Here is an 18,031-nt window from a genome sequence, read left to right as displayed (position 1 = left end):
GTGTATTTAGTTTTCTTTGCATTTACTTCTGAACTCACTGCAAACGTTTAATAGGGTCTCTGCATTTCTTTCTATTGTTCTCCTATCATTCCCTGTCATAATCTGGTGAATACCATTCAACTCGACACCCTGGTTGCTATCTTTGATTTCCCTTAAGTGTACTTCAGCGAAAGAAAATGTGTTACTCAGGTAACGAAAAGAGCGATCATAATGGTATGGGAATAATTCTTGCTAAGCGCTTAAAAGAGAAGGTAGTGAAGGCAAAATTTGTTGATGACAGTGTTATGCTGTTAAGACTTAAAGAGAAAAAAGAAGGATACAGACATACACACCGATCTCTTCGGATATAATTGAAGAATAGAGAAAAAGTATGAGAAAATTAAAGAAATTATAGACAAGAAGAAGAGAGGTGCATGCATAATTGTAGATGGGAGAAGGATAGCAAGGTAGTATCATAGGTAAATACGGTTTAGGCGGAAGAAATGAAAGGGGAGAGGAACTGGTCAATTTCCGTAGAGAAAATTCACTAGTAATTGGGGACACTTGATTCAATCAGCACAAGAGAAGACGATACACAGAAATCCTCAACAGACAGCCGAAGATATCAAATAGACTATTTTAGAATTCAGGACAGGTACTGGCATAGCTTGAAGAACGCCAAGACCCTCCCCGAAGCCGAGATTTTCTATGATATTCAACTGAAAAATGTAGGCAGAAGAAAAATAGGCAACAAGATGCTGAATACTGATAAGTTGAAAAACGAGAAAGTAAGAAATCTTTTCGTTGAAATATTCGAAAAAAAAAAAAAAAAAAACTGAAATGAGGGAAGGATAAATGCATAGGAGTAATTCCATTTCAAATCGTCCAGGGTGGTCCATACGACTGTCTCAGATTTAGTTTATTTTTTAAAATAAACTACATACAAAATTATTAGACCCATATTTTTTTCTTTTTGCCCAAAAAAATTTTTCTTCGATATACAGCCTTCTAAAATGGCTGCCCTCCTCTCGGATTGCTCGAAAAACTGAAAAACATGTCAAATTAAAAATTTTATTTTAGAGAAACGAGTGTACTTAGTGACATAATCGCAATAGCAGGAAGAGTATAAAGTTGTATGTATCGGTGGATGACCAAAATTCGTCGATTGGTCCAATAGGAATTGCGCAATTCACTCGCAACTTTGCCAACTTTGGTGAAATTTTTGCTAACTTCAAACATCTTTTTTTCTGTCCTCACCAGCAATATCAACCATCTGCTTATAGCATCGAAATCTACTCCATAAGGTCTCTTGAAAATGTAAAGGACTTACATTTCTGATTATTACATCCCACGTTATAGCACGATGAAAAGCTGAAAATTTCATTAAGACGCCATGTTTGGACGCCATTTTCTCAAAAACCGCACCTTTTAAAAATCTGAATTATTTACATGTATTGGAGAAGTACCTAAGTATTTAATATCCGTTAACAGTTCATGCGGTTGTAGCCCCTAACATTCGCAATAAATTATTGGAATTTCGATTTTTGTACTTGAAATGCAAATAGATCCTATACACAAGGCGAATCGAAAGGGAGTATGAAAATTTTGAGAGATGAATCCTGACATCAAATCCAGTAGAAAAGTTCCCATAAACATAAGTCGAATTCCGCTTCGTTTTCGAGTTACAGGGTTTCCAACTCGGGACCCAAAATCGGCTCGGGAAAATAGAAAACAATACACACACACACATACATATATATATATATATATATATATATATATATATATATATATATATATTGTGTTAAATCAAAAACTGTGTGTTAAAGCTTTGATAAAGTTCAGAAAGTTGATTTGTATTAATATGATGATTTTTATGTGCGTTGTAATTCGATTGGCAGTGTTGCCAACTTGGTAGAATTTTTATTTGTTTCTATTGACACTACGTTTATTTTATTTGATATTTGGTATTCATTAATGATTGTAAACATCACATGAAGCACAATTTTCCCCACATCACCACAGTTTTCGAAAACTTACATGTATTTTCATTTAAAAAGTTTTATCTCGTGCGTTACTGATAGTTTGCGTGATTCGGTGTCGTGAACATCGTTCTAGTGTTCTCGGGAACCATGGAAATTGTTTTCATTGGTAACATGACATTGTAGTGCACTAATTACAGTGTTTGTGTGAATAATAATGGAGAAGTCCTATTACAGTAAGGACCGTATTAAATGTGTTGATTATGCTAAAAGCCATAAGAGGATTGTGCACAGAAAGAATTCTAGACAAAAATTTTATCTTGCGGTAAAATATATGGATTGCGTACAGCGTGTCTGCCCAAATGTACTACGAGGAGAGGATGATTATTTGTGTCCTGTACACAACGCGATTTGAAAGGCAGTATGAAAAAGTTTGAGGTGAATCCTTCACCGTAGTCTAGGTTTCACCGATAACGGCCGTTCTAATAGCGACACATTCATTTTTAACATGTTAACTGTCTGGTTAATAATTTCCAAATCTACATTCAGAGGAACAAATTCTTTATCTTGCTGGTGTAATTTCATAGTTACACCATTCCGTGGCCACAAATCTCTCACACATTCACGTTGTTCACGGTAAATATTCAAAGGACCCTTTACACAAATAATCATCCTGTTCTAATGCTACGTTTTGGCAGACGCGCTGTACGCAATATCTATATTTTACCGTAAGATAAATTTTTTGTCAAGAATTTTTTCTGTACACAATCCTCTTATGCCTTTTAGAATAATCAACACATTTAATAGGTCCTTACTGTAATAGGACTTCCCATTCTTATTCACACAAATACTGTAACTAGTGCACTACAATGTCATGTTACCGGTGAAAACCATTTTCATGGTTCCAGAGAACACTAGAACGATGTTCACGACACCGAATCATGTAATAAACTGTTTCGTGGTTGCAGCAGAACTTCTTGAACAAAATCTTTGAGTTTTACGTCCCACGGTTATGCCGGTTAGGCTAAAGGAGACGGTGATTATGAGAAATGAATTTAATGGTGGAATGAAGAAAGTGGGAGGAAACGGGAGAACCCCGAGAAAACCCATGCACACGGTGCGGTGTTTAACTTCTTGAACAAGTTCGAACTTGATGCGTGTAGTTACGAGAGGTTTTGCAATAATAAAAATTAATTTTTCTTCTTCTTCTTTTATTAATTATTATTATTATTACAACTTACACAGACAGACAGTTTTTATTCGACATTTTGGTTTTACTAATGATGGCAAACATCAAGTGAAATTCACACTTATTGTTGCAAACTATCAATAACGCACGAGATAAAACCTTTTAATGAAATACATGTAACTTTTCGAAAACTGTGGTGATGTGGAGAAAATTGTGCTTCATGTGATGTTTAAACACATAGTTCTGATTTAACGCAAAATTTATATTTTATTTTCCATTGTCGCGAGCCATTTTGGGTCTCGCGTTGGAAAACCTGTAACTCGAAAACGAAGCGGAATTCGACTCATGTTTATAGGAACTTTTCTACTGGATTTGATGTCAGGATTCATCTCTTAAAATTTTCATACTCCCTTTCAAATCGCCCTGTGTATAGGACCTAAATGTCCATAGAAAATATTTATATTTCAAATACAGAAATCGAAATTTCAATAATTAATTGCGAATGTTTGGGGCTGCAGCCGCATGAATGGTTAACGGATATTAAATACTTAGGTACTTTTCCAATACATGTAAAAAGGGGTTTTTGAGAAAATGGCGTCCAAACATGGCGTCTTAATGAAATTTTCAGCTTTTTATCATGCTATAACGTGGGATATCATAATCAGAAACGCAAGTCCTTTACATTTTCAAGAGACCTTATGGAGTAGATTTCGATGCTAGAAGCAGATGGTTGATATTGCTCATGAGGACAGAAAAAAAAAAAGTTTGAAATTAGCAAAAATTTCACCAAAGGTGGCAACATTGCGAATGAATTGCACAATTCCTATTGGACCAATCGACGAATTTTGGCCCGCCAACGAAACATACAACTTTATAGTCTTCCTGCTATTGCGATTATGTTACTAAGTACACTCGTTTCTCTAAAATAAAATTTTTAATTTGACATGTTTTTCAGTTTTTCGAGCAATCCGAGAAGAGGGCAGCCATTTTAGAAGGCTATATATCGAAAGAAAACATTTTTTCAACAAAAAGAAAAAATATGGGTCTAATAATATTGCATGTAGATTCCATATAAAAAAATAAATGAAATCTGAGACTATGATGGGGACTCAATTGTGGTCTGCCTGGACGATTTGAAATGGAATCGGTCATAGGAACAGGTAGTAATAGACAGTGGGAGCGTATTATTTTACATACAGCAGGTTACAATAGTAGTAGTCAGTTACCGGGAACACGAAATGGCTTTTTAAAAAAGTGGGTTACAGAAAATGAGAGCAAGGAGAGCGTGGAAACGGGTTATACAGAAGACGGGAGAAAAATGAACAGAAAGTTAAATAAGGACTTACAAATGGAAATACACAGAGCAAGGGAAGACTTTTACAAAAGAAAATGCAAAGGCACATAAGAATTATAAAGAGTTGGTAAATGTACGAGGAGGTTAATTCTATGGATCTTCGGAAGAAAGAAGGAGGTATTATGAGAATAGGAATGGAAAGTCTACCAGGATAGATAATATACCAATCGAATTCATTACGAGTATGGGAGATAAAGAGCAAGACACAGTTATTCCGGCTCTACGATAAGCCTTCCTGAAGACGATCGTGATACCGATGGCTAAGAAATCGAACCCAGAGAGATGTGAGGATTACAGAACTATTAGTCTCATATCGCATGCAGCAAAAATTATGCATCGAATACTGAAGAGAAGGTTATATGGAAGAACTAATAAAAAAGCTGAGAAAGAACAGTACGGGTTCATGAGAGGTATAGGCACAAGGGATGCAACTGGATTACCAAGGGTTATCTGTGAAAAGTTCATAGAAAAATGCAAAGAAGTTTATGTTGTATAATGATCTAGAAAAGGCTACTGACCACGTGAACTGAGATTTGAAGATTCATAAGAGACTTACGATGGTTAAGTCATAAGCCATAACAACTATTTTCTTTCTTTTGAAAGGGACATAACAGTACAGATCAAAGATACACGTTGGAAAGGTTATGGCATGGGCCATTGAATGACCTTACCAGAGGAAGGCTGGATGAAGGAGGCCCTCTTTGAAAACAAGTAAAACATAGGCAACCGGACAACATTGGTTTCACAAGTTACCCTAGATGTTTTGCAATTTTCGTAGTAGTCTCCAAGTTCATCGACGGTCCATTGTCAGCGATGAAGAAGGCGTTGAATACCATCTGCTTTATGTAAAGCACTAATGTGAACCACCTCGTGTCGAAATACAGTCACAATCTGGTTTATTAGCAAAACGTTTCCCACGCAATGGCTATTTTACTTTGGAGATCAGATCATAATCGCATAGACTAACATCAGGAGAATATGGCGAGTGTGGAAGAACTTCCCATCGCTGTAAAAGAGACTTGACACTATCTGCTGTACGCACTGTTGCGTTATTGTGTAGAATAATGGTGTTGTTCAGATGCTTCGGACGTTTGGTACATACCCCACGATTCAACTGTGACACTAAAAAAGTACATGTAATAATGTTAATTTACAATGTTCCCCTAGATGACACACAAGAACACCTTGACAATCATACGCCAGAATGACCACGACTTTTGCTGCTGAGGAGTTTTGTCAAAACTTCTGTTTCCGCGGTGACACAGGAGAACGCCATTCACTGGACTGTCGCTTCAGTTTTGGTACCTATGCACGCGCCCATGTTTCATCTAGAGCAATTAAGCATTTTCAACATGCATCCGTTTCTTCCTGAAATCTCTCCAGATTGATGCGACATGTTTCGCAGCGAGACCACTTCTGTATCTCAATTGATACGGCACCCAATTTGCACAAACTTGCCTCATGTTCAGGTCCTTTCGTAAAATGCGGTGCACTGTCTTTGCTGGAATCCCTGTTTGCGCTTCTAATTTCGCAAGTGTCTAGCCCCCTATCATCGCGTAAGCATTGTTCCAGCACCATCACCTGTACATCCTTGTCTGTAGGGCACAGGACGTCCACTGCGCCGCAAATCGGCCACAGATTCTCTATCCCCGTTTGAAGGCCGCTATCTAACTAGCCACTGTTCGACAGGGTAGGACACGTGCAGCTAGTGCTTCCCGTAACTCTATATGCATTCCTGTTGTGGAAAAATGCTACTTTCACATACGCACGTTGTTCACTCTTCATGACACCCATTCCGAACTACTGTTGCTCACCCACTGAACTTCGGGACGTGCTCAGACATGCAGCACTCTGCTCACATACACCATCTGGTGGAATCATTCGACATTACATATTATAAGCTTTGTAACGTGTATCTTTGATCTGTCCTGTTATATCCTATTCGAAAGAAAGAAAAAAAATAGTTGCCATGACATGACTTAACCCTCGTATACATGAACCAACAAGTAAGTGTTAGAATAGGGCAGGAAATGACAGAGGAGAGTGTAATTCGAAGATGAGTTCCACAGAGACAATGTCTCTTACCAACATTATTTAATATCAATCTAGACAAGATAGTGAAAAAGAGCCTAAATAATAAAGGCAGCATTTCGGTAGGAGGTAGAATGATTAGGTGTATACGGTTTAAAAATAATACTGCGCTTGCTGCGGAACATGAAAAGAAAATCAATAACATCTTAGAAAACTTTAGGGAGGTTTGTGAACAATATGGACTGAAAATAAATGTTAGAAAGGTAAAAGCCATGATGACTGGAACGAATCGGTCGGTATCAAATATAGAAGTAAATGCAGAGAAAATGGAACAGTTGACCGGTTTTCGATGCCCGGGTAGTATTATTAGCAATGGATGTCGAACGTGAAATAAAAGCGGGAATAGGAATGGCGAAAGAAGCCATTACGAGGAAGAAAGGTCTATTTTGTGGGTCCTCGAATAAAGAGATGAGAAAAAAATTCATAAAGCGTTTAGTGTCGAGTATTATACTGCAGGGGACAGAAACATGAACATTACGCGGAAGTTATGAAACATGACTGGAAGCTTTCGAAATGTGGGTATGGAGACGAATGGAAAGAACTGGATGTGTCGAGCGGAAAACGAATGAGAGGGTGTTAGAAATGATGTGCGAGAAAAAAATTACGTGTTACTGAAAAGATGAAAAGAAACTAGTTGAGACATCCGCTGAGAAGAAACTTTATCATGAGGAACGTGCTAAAGAATATGGTGGAACGAAAGGGAGGGAGAGGGCAAAGAATGCTACACTTTATGGACGGTATAAAAGCAGAAAAATTGTACGTGAAAACGAAGAGGTTAGCATGAAAGCCTCTCAGTTACAGCAAGTGACCTGCTAATAATGGCAAAATACCTATGACGATGATGATAAAACTAATACCTTAAAATACATACGTTAACCCGTTTTTTCCCGGTGTTCCAATATTGGAACAATTTTAGAGATAACGCAAATACCTGCTCAGCTGGCAACGTTGTATCGCGATTAGTTGGGAACGTGCCAACTGCATTCACAAGGGATAGAATGAAGAGGTGATGTACTTGTTTCCTGCTCTATTAGCTTTTGCACCTCGCGGTGGTGACGTCATTTTCAAAGAAATTTTTACATACACCACAGAGGAAAGAATGTAAGAAAATATTCTTTTAGTTTTATAATTTTGTCCGTTTATTGCCTCAGATACCTTGATTAATAATTGTTTCAAGTCATATTAAAGATTTATAAAGAAAGTAATAATTATAACTTGTACAGTGTAATCTAAAGTACAATGTTCCAATAATGGAACACCAGGAACGAATGGGTCCATTATTTTCATTATTATAAAATTTCATTTCTGTCTCACAACTTGGAATCTATATTACTCTTTTATTAAAATATAAATGATTTTTGCTTTCCGTACAATTTCCCTGCTTATATTTACTTTGTTTCCAGCTATGGCGCAACCTCTCATCATTCTAAAAGTATCGAAAATATCTCATAATATTATTTGGTTGTTATTTTATACTATTTGCACTATATACATATTATAAATTATTTTCTGAAAAGGTATGGAGCATTGATGTATGTGTATGTATAATTCTTCACTGAACTAATTAGTATCACGCATGTATTTGGTGCACTGAGTCCGAGGTTCAATTCCCTTTGTTGTAGGATTGTACATTCTACGGAGATACCTGATGGTTTTATGGTTTTTTAATTTAACAAAAAAAAAAAAAAAAACTTCCCTTCAAAACTAGACTTAGAGCTTAACATGGGATTTGAATCACGTATACTCTTGCTGGGAATCGAATTTGGGTCTCTTGCACCAAATGCGAGAACTTTAACCATGTAGTCATAAGATATTATTATTATTATTATTATTATTATTATTGTGTAAGAATTCATTTTTTATTTGCGCTGTGTATGTGTGAACCTCGAGGATACCTGGTACAATTTCAGCCATACGTTGGATGAGATGTAATTACACCTAAAGACACTGGCTTGGGAGAATACGTTGTAATACAGTTGACAAATTGAATTCCAAAAGATATAACTATATTGATTTTGCATATATCTGCAAATTTAACGTGTTAATATTTTATTCCTATACCTCCCTATAAGAACTATAGGATAAATAGTTTAGAATCATTAAAAAATATTTATATTCATATTCTGTAGTAAACATTTATATTTTATACTGTTCGTCCTGTATTTCATACTATAATATTCGTACAAAGTATATTTGCAAAATAAAAATATGCAAATTGATCCTTTGTTTTATAACGATATTTCTATCTAGAAAAAGTATAGGTATAGAGGGGTGTCCTATTTGTAGGATAAATAACATATATAACAAACATTACTGTCACGTTCGTTCGTAATGTCAGAGTTTAGGAAAAAATCTTACTGGTACCGTTCGTTCCTGGTGTTCCAATATTGGAACATGCCCAAACTGCCGAATTAATTACGAAAAGTGGCAGAATTTAATATTAATCGTACAAATAGAAGCCTCTCATTCAGAAAAACACAAAGTTTCAGAAAAATTCGAAAGTAAAAAAATTCGGGCAAAAACGGGTTAATGTAATACTTTAGTAAGTTAGTGGCACATTAATGTCATCAGTAATTTTGAATATGTTGACGGAAGAACCAGTTACAGGTTTATGTCGGAAGTGTATTTCAAGAGGGAACTAACTACATTGGTCTGTAGAAATAATTGCTAAAAGGATAGAAAAATAAATATAAGTGGAAATGGTTACAACGTAATCCTAAACAATGAAAATCAAAACAAGCTGGTATATTAAATTTGCTTGGATCAGGAGCTGTAACGAATCAAAGAAAGAAATAAAAACTTTTACTTTCAGAAACAGACTTTACATATCAACTTTCTTTACTACTGTATATATTTTATCCACGTTTTCTCAATATTATTTTTACTAAGATTCAATCTGATACTTCTATTAATTTCTCTATATTTAATTCCTGCTGCCCATGGTCCCTCTATAACAAAATTTTCAGCAATTTTCTCTTATCTCTTGAAATCCTATTCCGACACTGACTTTGTTAATCTTTCTTCCGGTAAAACTTCAAAATGACTGAATGGACGCTGTTTGATTATTCTCCTCTCCTCTGCTCTTTAGTTCTACAATAAGCTGTCCGTAGCTTGAAGGTTAAATGTTTCGATCTGATGCTCTCATTAGTGGGGAGCTGAGAGTGCACGTCTAGGCAGGTACACGTTTTGCAATGCTATAGAGACAGTTACAAGTCAATTAGTATTAAAAGCTTAAATTCAATGTACATGCGCTTGATTTAGAGCGTCGGTTTCTGACAAAATTCCGCACAATGGGAGGAAAGTCGCGTTAAAAAACCTATGAGCGGATGTGCGCTGTATATGGTAATGATACAACTTTCCAAGTGAAGTTTTGAAAAAACTTCCCTCGGAATCAATGGAGGAGGAAATCAACTGAAGACCAAATTCACGGCGGCCTAGCATCTTAAAAGGAAATGTGCAAAAGAAAACGGAAGCCGTTAAAATTAGTGCCATAGCTCATTAACTGAATATTTTGCCTGGTACCGTTCACAGTATCATCCACTCAGTTTTGACGACATCGAAGACTAGTTTTCCAGGTGAATGTCGTAAATTCTGGCTCCTGAACAGAAATCATTTCGCCAAAAGATGTCAAGAGAATTTAGACACGCTTTAAGAAAACACAGTAAACTGACATACGTAAAAAATCATGATCATGAAATCAAACAAGAAATGAAATGAAATCTTTCAGTTTTACGTCGCACGTTGCGCCGGCTAGGCGAAAGGAGATGGCAATGATGAGAAATTAATGGAATGGTGGAATGAATAAAGTGGGAGAACTCCGTGAAAACCCATGCACACGGTCTTTGTCCACCACAAAGTTCACTTGGTGCGAGCTAGGATCGAACCTGGGACTCCATGCACCAGAGGTGAACGCTCTATCACTAAGCCACCGCGGCCCCGAAATCAAACAAGAGTTCGTGTATTAGAAACATTAAGGGGTATAAAACCTCCAGACGTTTTGTGAGGAACAGTAGTTTAAAAGTTCATCGCAACTGTTTTCTGAAACTCAGAAGATATAGAAGTTTTCATAGAATTCACACAATACAAGACATCAGCAAGTGAATACATTACTAATCTTTATTACAATGCTGCCTCTTACAATTTAGCTAGTGGAGCGATAATGTTTCCACAATTACGTACATTTTTGAGCACGCATATAAAGCATCATACAAATCGTCAGTGCACCTTTACAAACCACTATGTGCAAAATTTTAAATTTTATAGGAGAGCAGAAACACGAATGCATTGTTTATATAGATTGTTAGGAGACAGGCAAAACATATGTGCAGCTGCTGCGCGCGCATTATTGTTACAAGTTTAACAAAAAATCAGGTAAGTCTTTCAGAATACTTAGCGGGAAATGATAGGCACAATCTGACCGCAATATTACATGGCGGATTTTGTTTTCTGACGTAATTATTCCTTAAATAAGCGATATTACATAATGGTCTTTGTAGAGACATACTATATACCAAAGTGCTCGTTTATCAGTAAAAATCGCATTTCGGTCAAAAACTGCACATAGCGGTTCTTGAAGGAACAAGACGAAATACACTTTCATACAAATCCATCCGATGTCTTCATTATTTAATTTCTAAAGTAAATGTATAAATCAAGGAGGACACAACTATAAATTAAAGGAACTTTCTAGATGGTATGGTTTTATTGCGTATGTATAATTTTCGACACCACAAAATTCCTAATTGCCGTCTAAATTCCACTACAGTCCCTCTTCAGAGAAGAAATGTATTAAAAGACTTATGTTAATATAACAAGTATTATAGATTTTTACAGGAATGAATTATTATGCCAGAAAAACCACTGGAAAGAAAATTCATTTCTAAATGTATTTCTCTAAAAATAAATCAACACTATACTGAAAGCTATAAATTTCTAAGCAATAAACCACCAATAAAATGTCTTAAATAACCCTTTCTGTCCCTCTTTATACAAACACATAGGAGCCTACCAAATTAATTTAATCTTTTCTTATATCTATCTACATGTCTATGTAAAGAGAAAAAGAGAAGTACTCACTTTTCGCCCATAGCTTGATCGCTCTTAGCGCCAGTCTAAAATTCTCAATATTTGGGACTAACCTCAATATTTCATCTGTCACACGACAACCATTTAAACTTCTCACACATTTCTGGTCAAGGTTTTTTAAAAGCATGTCATCTTTCAGATCCTTTATAAACAAAAGGAAACAAGTCACAGATAATGTTTTCTTTATTTCAGATAATGAAATTTCAACACGACTATTGCGATAGTTCATGATAAGCTACATTTCTGAAATCAAATCAATTTTATTGAACATCTTTGAGGGGAAGGGAGACCATTATTTGTTTACAGAAACAGAAGCGAAAATTGAATCTAATGAAAATCTGTTTTTACTTCTAACTCATACATATCATTGAAATATTTTTTTTATAAGGTTTCTTGTGAGTCTTATCACTATTACAATGTAAGTTAGCAATGAATTTCAACTCAATATCAATCTATTTTGAAACATTACTAATATGTACTAATAGTTAACGAATAAAAATGTTAACACAAAGAAACCAATACATCAAATACACTTTTAACTGTTTCTTGAATGTTTAACCTCTTACTCCTATGCAACACCGCGTGGAACCATGATACAAAAACGCACTTCAGGTTTTAACCATGATACAAAAACGCACTTCAGGTTTTAACAGTTATCAAGGTAGTTACCTTAAAAAAATATAAACAGGGTGGTCCAAAAGTGTGAAAACATTCTTTATAAGTGCTAAACGCTGAAAAATACAGGGTGACCCAGTTTCGGTTTCCTAGTTTTGATTCGCCAACACTGGCGAGAAACGGGATGGGATGAATGTGATGTTTATCAGCCGGTAGCAGCTGACCTTGGATTCAGTGCACAATGGAGCGTTAGCCAGTACTAGCCGTGTTTTGTGTAAAATTTATAAAGTGTGAGTCAACTGTGTTCGTGTAATGAAAAGATGTACATTTGGTGACCAGCAAGAAAGACAAGAAGTGCCATAAGAAAATAATACGTACGTGAGTTATACTGTGGCGCACAAGTGGTAATGTAGATTACAAAACACACCCACATACGAAAACAGTCCATACACCCGAAAACATCGCATGCGTACGAGAAGCAGTTCTTGAAAGTTTAAGATGTTTGGCACATCGTCATTCCCTCACATTGAAATTTCCTCGAAGCAGTATTGGACGAATGTTACGACATGATCTCAAGTCTCATCCATACAAAATGAAAATGAAATCTTTGAGTTTTACGTCCCACGGTTATGCCGGTTAGGCTAAAGGAGACGGTGATTATGAGAAATGAATGAAATGGTGGAATGAAGAAAGTGGGAGGAAACGGGAGAACCCCGAGAAAACCCACGCACACGGTGTTTGTCCACCACAAAGTTCACTTGGCGGGAGCAGGGTTTGAACCCAGGATCCCTAGCACCAGAGGTGAACGCTCTACCACTGAGCCACCGCGGCCCCACCATACAAAATGAGAGTGGTATAGGAATTATAGGAGGCAGATAAAAGAGTGCAAGTGCAGTGTTGCAAGACCATACAGGAATTAATCAGAAGCAGAATTTCTTGATTCAATTCTCATGACAGACGAAGCGAATTTTTTTAAAAAGGGTATGTGAACAAACAGAATTTTAGATATTGGCTACCTGAAAATCCACCTCACTTACATAAAATGCCCCTACACAGTGGAAAATTTGTGCAGTGGGACGTGAAGCCATACTTTTTCGAGGAAGAACACGAGTAACCTGTTACTGTGACAGCAGAAAGCTACACACACATGTTAACAAATTTCCTACTCCCACAGCTACGATAGAAAATTGTTAATCTGAAATCTGTGCCGTTTCAACAAGATGGTGCCTCGGCCCACATAACCAGGCAATTGATGGTAACACTGAAGACCATGTTCCCTAGAAATGTGATTTCTAGATTTGGGGACGTTCCATGACTCTTAAGATCCCCGGACTTGACTGTTCCTGACTTTTTCTTGTGCGGCATTTAAAAGACAGAGTTGAGCTGCAGACATTGGAGGAACTGAAGCACAAAATTCGAGAGGAAATTTACGCCATCACTCCGGATCTCTTACACCGAGTCATGGGCAGTTTCTGTGAACGACTGACAAGTTACATTCTGAGGGGTGGAGAACACTTTTATAAAATAATAACCAACTAAAAATCCAAGTGAGTCCAGTAATTATCAAATGTAATTACATTCGCTCATGTATGAAAGTCTGGGTTTTATATCAATATGAAATACGGAAACCAAACCTGGACCCCCCGTCGAAATAAGAATGTAGGTGGGAAATGGAGATGGGGAAAATGTTCTGAGGACACATCATAACGACATCTGACATCTTGAATTTTATGCACGTGTCTTAACTGAAAACCACAATGTCATTTTAATAGCAAATTTTCGTAGAAATTGCATGGTACTGTTATTTTTGCTCTACCGCTAACCATTACTATGTTATGACCGTTTCTCTATTGTGTTACCAACAAAAAGGGGTTAGTCATACAGCAAGAACCACACACTATTAGAGGACTTGTTCAACACGTTCTTCATTCCAGTCGATTGTCAGATGCATTCTGAGTGTCACGCAAAACCCTGCGCCAAGTGTCTGTAAAGTTGAAACATTCGTCCACAATTCGTTCCTTGAGATGCTGAACATCCCTAATTTTTATATACAATAGATTTCGCATGGCCTTACAGGCAGTAATCCAGTGACAGCGGGTCAGAAGAATGAGGAGGCCATTCCACAGTACCTCACCGAACAATCCACGCATAAGGAAACTGCTGATCGACGCACAAGTAGCATAATGCATAGGGTGCCATCGTCCTGGAGGAACTTAGGAAAGGACATATTTTTCGACAGCAATGATGGCAAGATGTCGTCGTCTAACACGCGCCGATAACTCATCGCCCTTTGTGTCCCATAGACGAAGAACTTTCGCACAGCGTGTCTCCCACACACTATCACCTGTCGGGAACTCCTGCAGAACCGTCATACCAATGCGGATTACTATCCAAGCAATACCGTGTATATTTGTTTGCTAACCTCGTCCGAAAAGTAGTTTACTTCATCAGTAAACAATCACATCAGAGGCGAATGTGAGATTTTGTCGTAGCTGCTCTCTGCTCCATTGAGCAAATTCCAGATGACGATCTGGATCATCCGTAAGGTGTTGGTGAAATTGCAGCTTAGCGTGCGACTCATTCACTGACATAATGCGCATGATGAAGGTGCAACTAACACCACTTTTACAGGCTACACTTCAAGTGTTTCTGTTGGAGCTTTCACTGAATGATGTTAACAATGACAAAGTTGTTGCCTCATCTGTCGCTGTGTACCAGTCTGGGCCGATTTACCACAGATCGTTTCTTCGAATTTCTTCAGCACTTTTGAACACAGGGTGATTGCTGATGGGAGTCCTTTCTGGATGATGGCGATTAAAATCGTCTGCAATCAACCTGATGCTTGGTCCTCTAGAGATCAGCATGATCATGAGCTTTGTACGCGTCAAGGCCATATGCTAGTAAGTCACCCGCAACGACACAAAGAAAGTAAATCATAACTTCATAATGGTTCGCGCTAAAGCAAAAATAAGTGACATTCAATTGCTATGAAAATCTGCTATTAAAATCACATATCACAAGTTATGGCTTCCACTTCAGACTATTTTGTAAAATTCAAGATAGCGGACGCCATTGTGATGTGTCTTCTAATATCCCCCCATCCCTGTTCCAAACCTACATTGTTACTTTGATAATACTTTGCAGAGTTTACCACTTATTAGGGTGTTTACCACTTATTATATATTTTCTATAATAGAATATAAAACTTTAGCCATTAATTTATTTGTGTAACAATGGTAAGCTGTTTCACGCTGGTTTCAGTCTCTACGCTGAGGTACGGTTGATTGATTGATTGATTTGTTGTGATTTAATGGGACGTCAGCGGCTAGCCTAATTGTCCCCTTCACGATTAGAAGAATGAAAAACCAAATAGAAAATGCGGAACAAGAAAATAACTCAATAATAGCAATAATAACAACACACGAAAGAAAACTCTACAAGACGTTAACTAATCCAATCCCACGAATAAAGGAAAGAATATAATCACTAAAGATAATGTTACCTTTCGAAACCTAACTACTTATTTTGACAGTCCTAAACGTCCTGTGTCTGCATCAAATAATAGCGGGACGATAGTCTTCACAATACGGACTGTCAGTACCATGCATTGAAAAGAATGTGTTAGATGAGCAAGCGGGTCAGGAGCACTTCATCCCTGTGGCAAATATGCAACAGCGTCTGTTAATTGACCAAAAACAGTTTTATTGAGTGAAGCTATTTTTATCTGCGTGCAATGAGAGTGCATTCGTTGGAGAAAATAGCTAGCGAGACCAGAGCAAGGGAGAGAGTGCTCCAGTGCAACCCCTGCCAATGGAGTGTTCTCGGCTGCTGTGTCGACAATTCGTTTCCTCGATATGTCAATATACCCGGCCAGTCAGTAGACAACAACGACACGGCACTGTTGATGTAGCTGGTAACATCTCATCAGAATCTCGTGCACGAAAATGTTTAATAAAGACATTTTGCAGGCTAATAACAACCCTTTGCGATTCGATGAATACACGACGCAGCAAAAGCTGAAGCCCAATGATCGAGGGCAAGTTTAACTGTTATTAGTTCAGCAATAAACTGAAACCTCGTTATGCAGACTGAATTCTGAACTGTCCTCACCCGTAATGGAAGCAGAGGCAACGGGATGATCATCATTTGAACCGTCCGTTTACAACACACTGACATCGGTGCACTTTTTTAGTAACGTTTAGAACTCTTGCTGGAACACTTGAATACTTGTGTGTTGTTTAGTGTATGACTAAAGTCGAAGATCGATCCATGACTGTGTCAACAAACATGGTGGAAGAGCACAAAACAAGCTCACGTTTAGGTTTTATGATAAATTTCAAAGTAAAGGCGAACAAAGAGATAACCACAAAACTTTGTTTGCGTTAAGACATTCATAAGCAAGACGTACAATAAGCATGTGGTTCGTCAGTTTTCTCGATGTTCTTTAAAAATCATTCACTTTCATTGTTCGTTCGTCTCCTGTAGCCTAAAGGAAGCTAGTTAAGACTCCTTTGCACACAAATAAACGTTCTGTAATTAAATATTCATGTCCCTACATAACAAATAATACTTTGATTATGTGCAATACATCTCTTAAAATTACACTAAAGTCGCATTTTTGTAAAATACATATTTCACAGATATGCAAAGCTACAGAATGATTCGAAAGCACAAATACAAGTTACACATTTATTTAATTATAATCAATGACTTACCATTGAGTCTGGAATTTCTTTCAAAGCTAGTCTGGCGAAAAGCATATCAATTTCAATCCCATCGAACTTCATCTTTATTACAGGTACAAACGCTTCTTCAACCGCCTAGGAAAAGCAAGCACACACTTAGGTTTTATGGTAATTTTTAAAGTAAAGGCTTATAAACTATTATTTACATAGCTAGAACAAGGAAACCCCAAAGTGGTCATTTACAGACAAATTACTTATCAGAAAATTGTGAAAACCTTTCCCAAAGACGTTTAAGGCAGTGTCTTTTGCGAGTTCGAATCCTGCTCCTCAAGACATGGGCGTTATCTGTTGCTTTTCCACCATTTATTTCTAATTGCCTCTTTAGTCTAAAGGGAAAACCGTGAGACGAAACTCAAGAAAATAAATAAATAAATATGAAGAAAGACAGTAAAAGCGCTTAAGCTAAACGCGTTATTAGGTAGTGAGAATGACGTAGGAAGAGAACGTTACAGACCAGAAACGTAACTCTGAAGCGTCGTTGTCGCCATCTTGAAATTTCTGATTTGTTCTGTACCAAAAAATGCCGGCAGCTGGGATCGAACAAGGAACTCCATGCACCAGGGATGAACGCTCTACTACTGAGCTACACTGTACTTCTTGGTATTATGTGACAATGTTTTCACCATTTTTTCTTAAATTGTTCGTTTCCTTCTTAGCTTTCATGCTGTAATCTCGCCATTAGAGCATAGTAGAAAAAACAAAATCTCCGGTCAAGAATAGAAACATCACATCCATATTTGAAGAACAGCTCAAAAGAATGACGAAAATGTGTGACCAAGTCTAAGTCTGAATAAGTGTCGAAAAAAATCAGAAAGACTGAGGTAATAGTGGAGTATAAGATCACAAAAATCACACATGAATGAATTTGGTATGGAACAAATGTATTTTTGGCTCGTACTATAGGGGTTTTCAGTTATTGTAACTATGTATTGGTATACTATAGTTCTTACAGTTACTTTATATTCACAGAACTTTGGAACTACATGTGATC

General features: G+C 37.1%; 1 protein-coding gene across 2 annotated transcripts in view; it reads right to left on the bottom strand.

Annotated features, from left to right (window-relative positions):
• The window catches only part of hrg (poly(A) polymerase hiiragi), a 92,777-nt gene that overhangs the window by 57,192 nt on the left and 17,554 nt on the right, over window positions 1-18,031 (bottom strand). For both annotated transcript variants that reach the window (XM_081725550.1, XM_081725549.1), the window contains exons 5-6: window positions 17,011-17,115; window positions 11,672-11,822 (exon numbers count right to left, since the gene is read on the bottom strand). In XM_081725550.1, coding sequence (XP_081581676.1) covers window positions 11,672-11,822; window positions 17,011-17,115 — 256 coding nt within the window. The remainder of the gene's footprint in view (window positions 1-11,671; window positions 11,823-17,010; window positions 17,116-18,031) is intronic.

This window comes from Thermobia domestica, chromosome 9, assembly GCF_964235325.1.
Source record: "Thermobia domestica chromosome 9, izTheDome1.hap1.1, whole genome shotgun sequence".
Taxonomy (NCBI): Eukaryota; Metazoa; Arthropoda; class Insecta; order Zygentoma; family Lepismatidae; genus Thermobia; species Thermobia domestica.
This window is presented reverse-complemented; position numbering and strand designations above follow the sequence as displayed.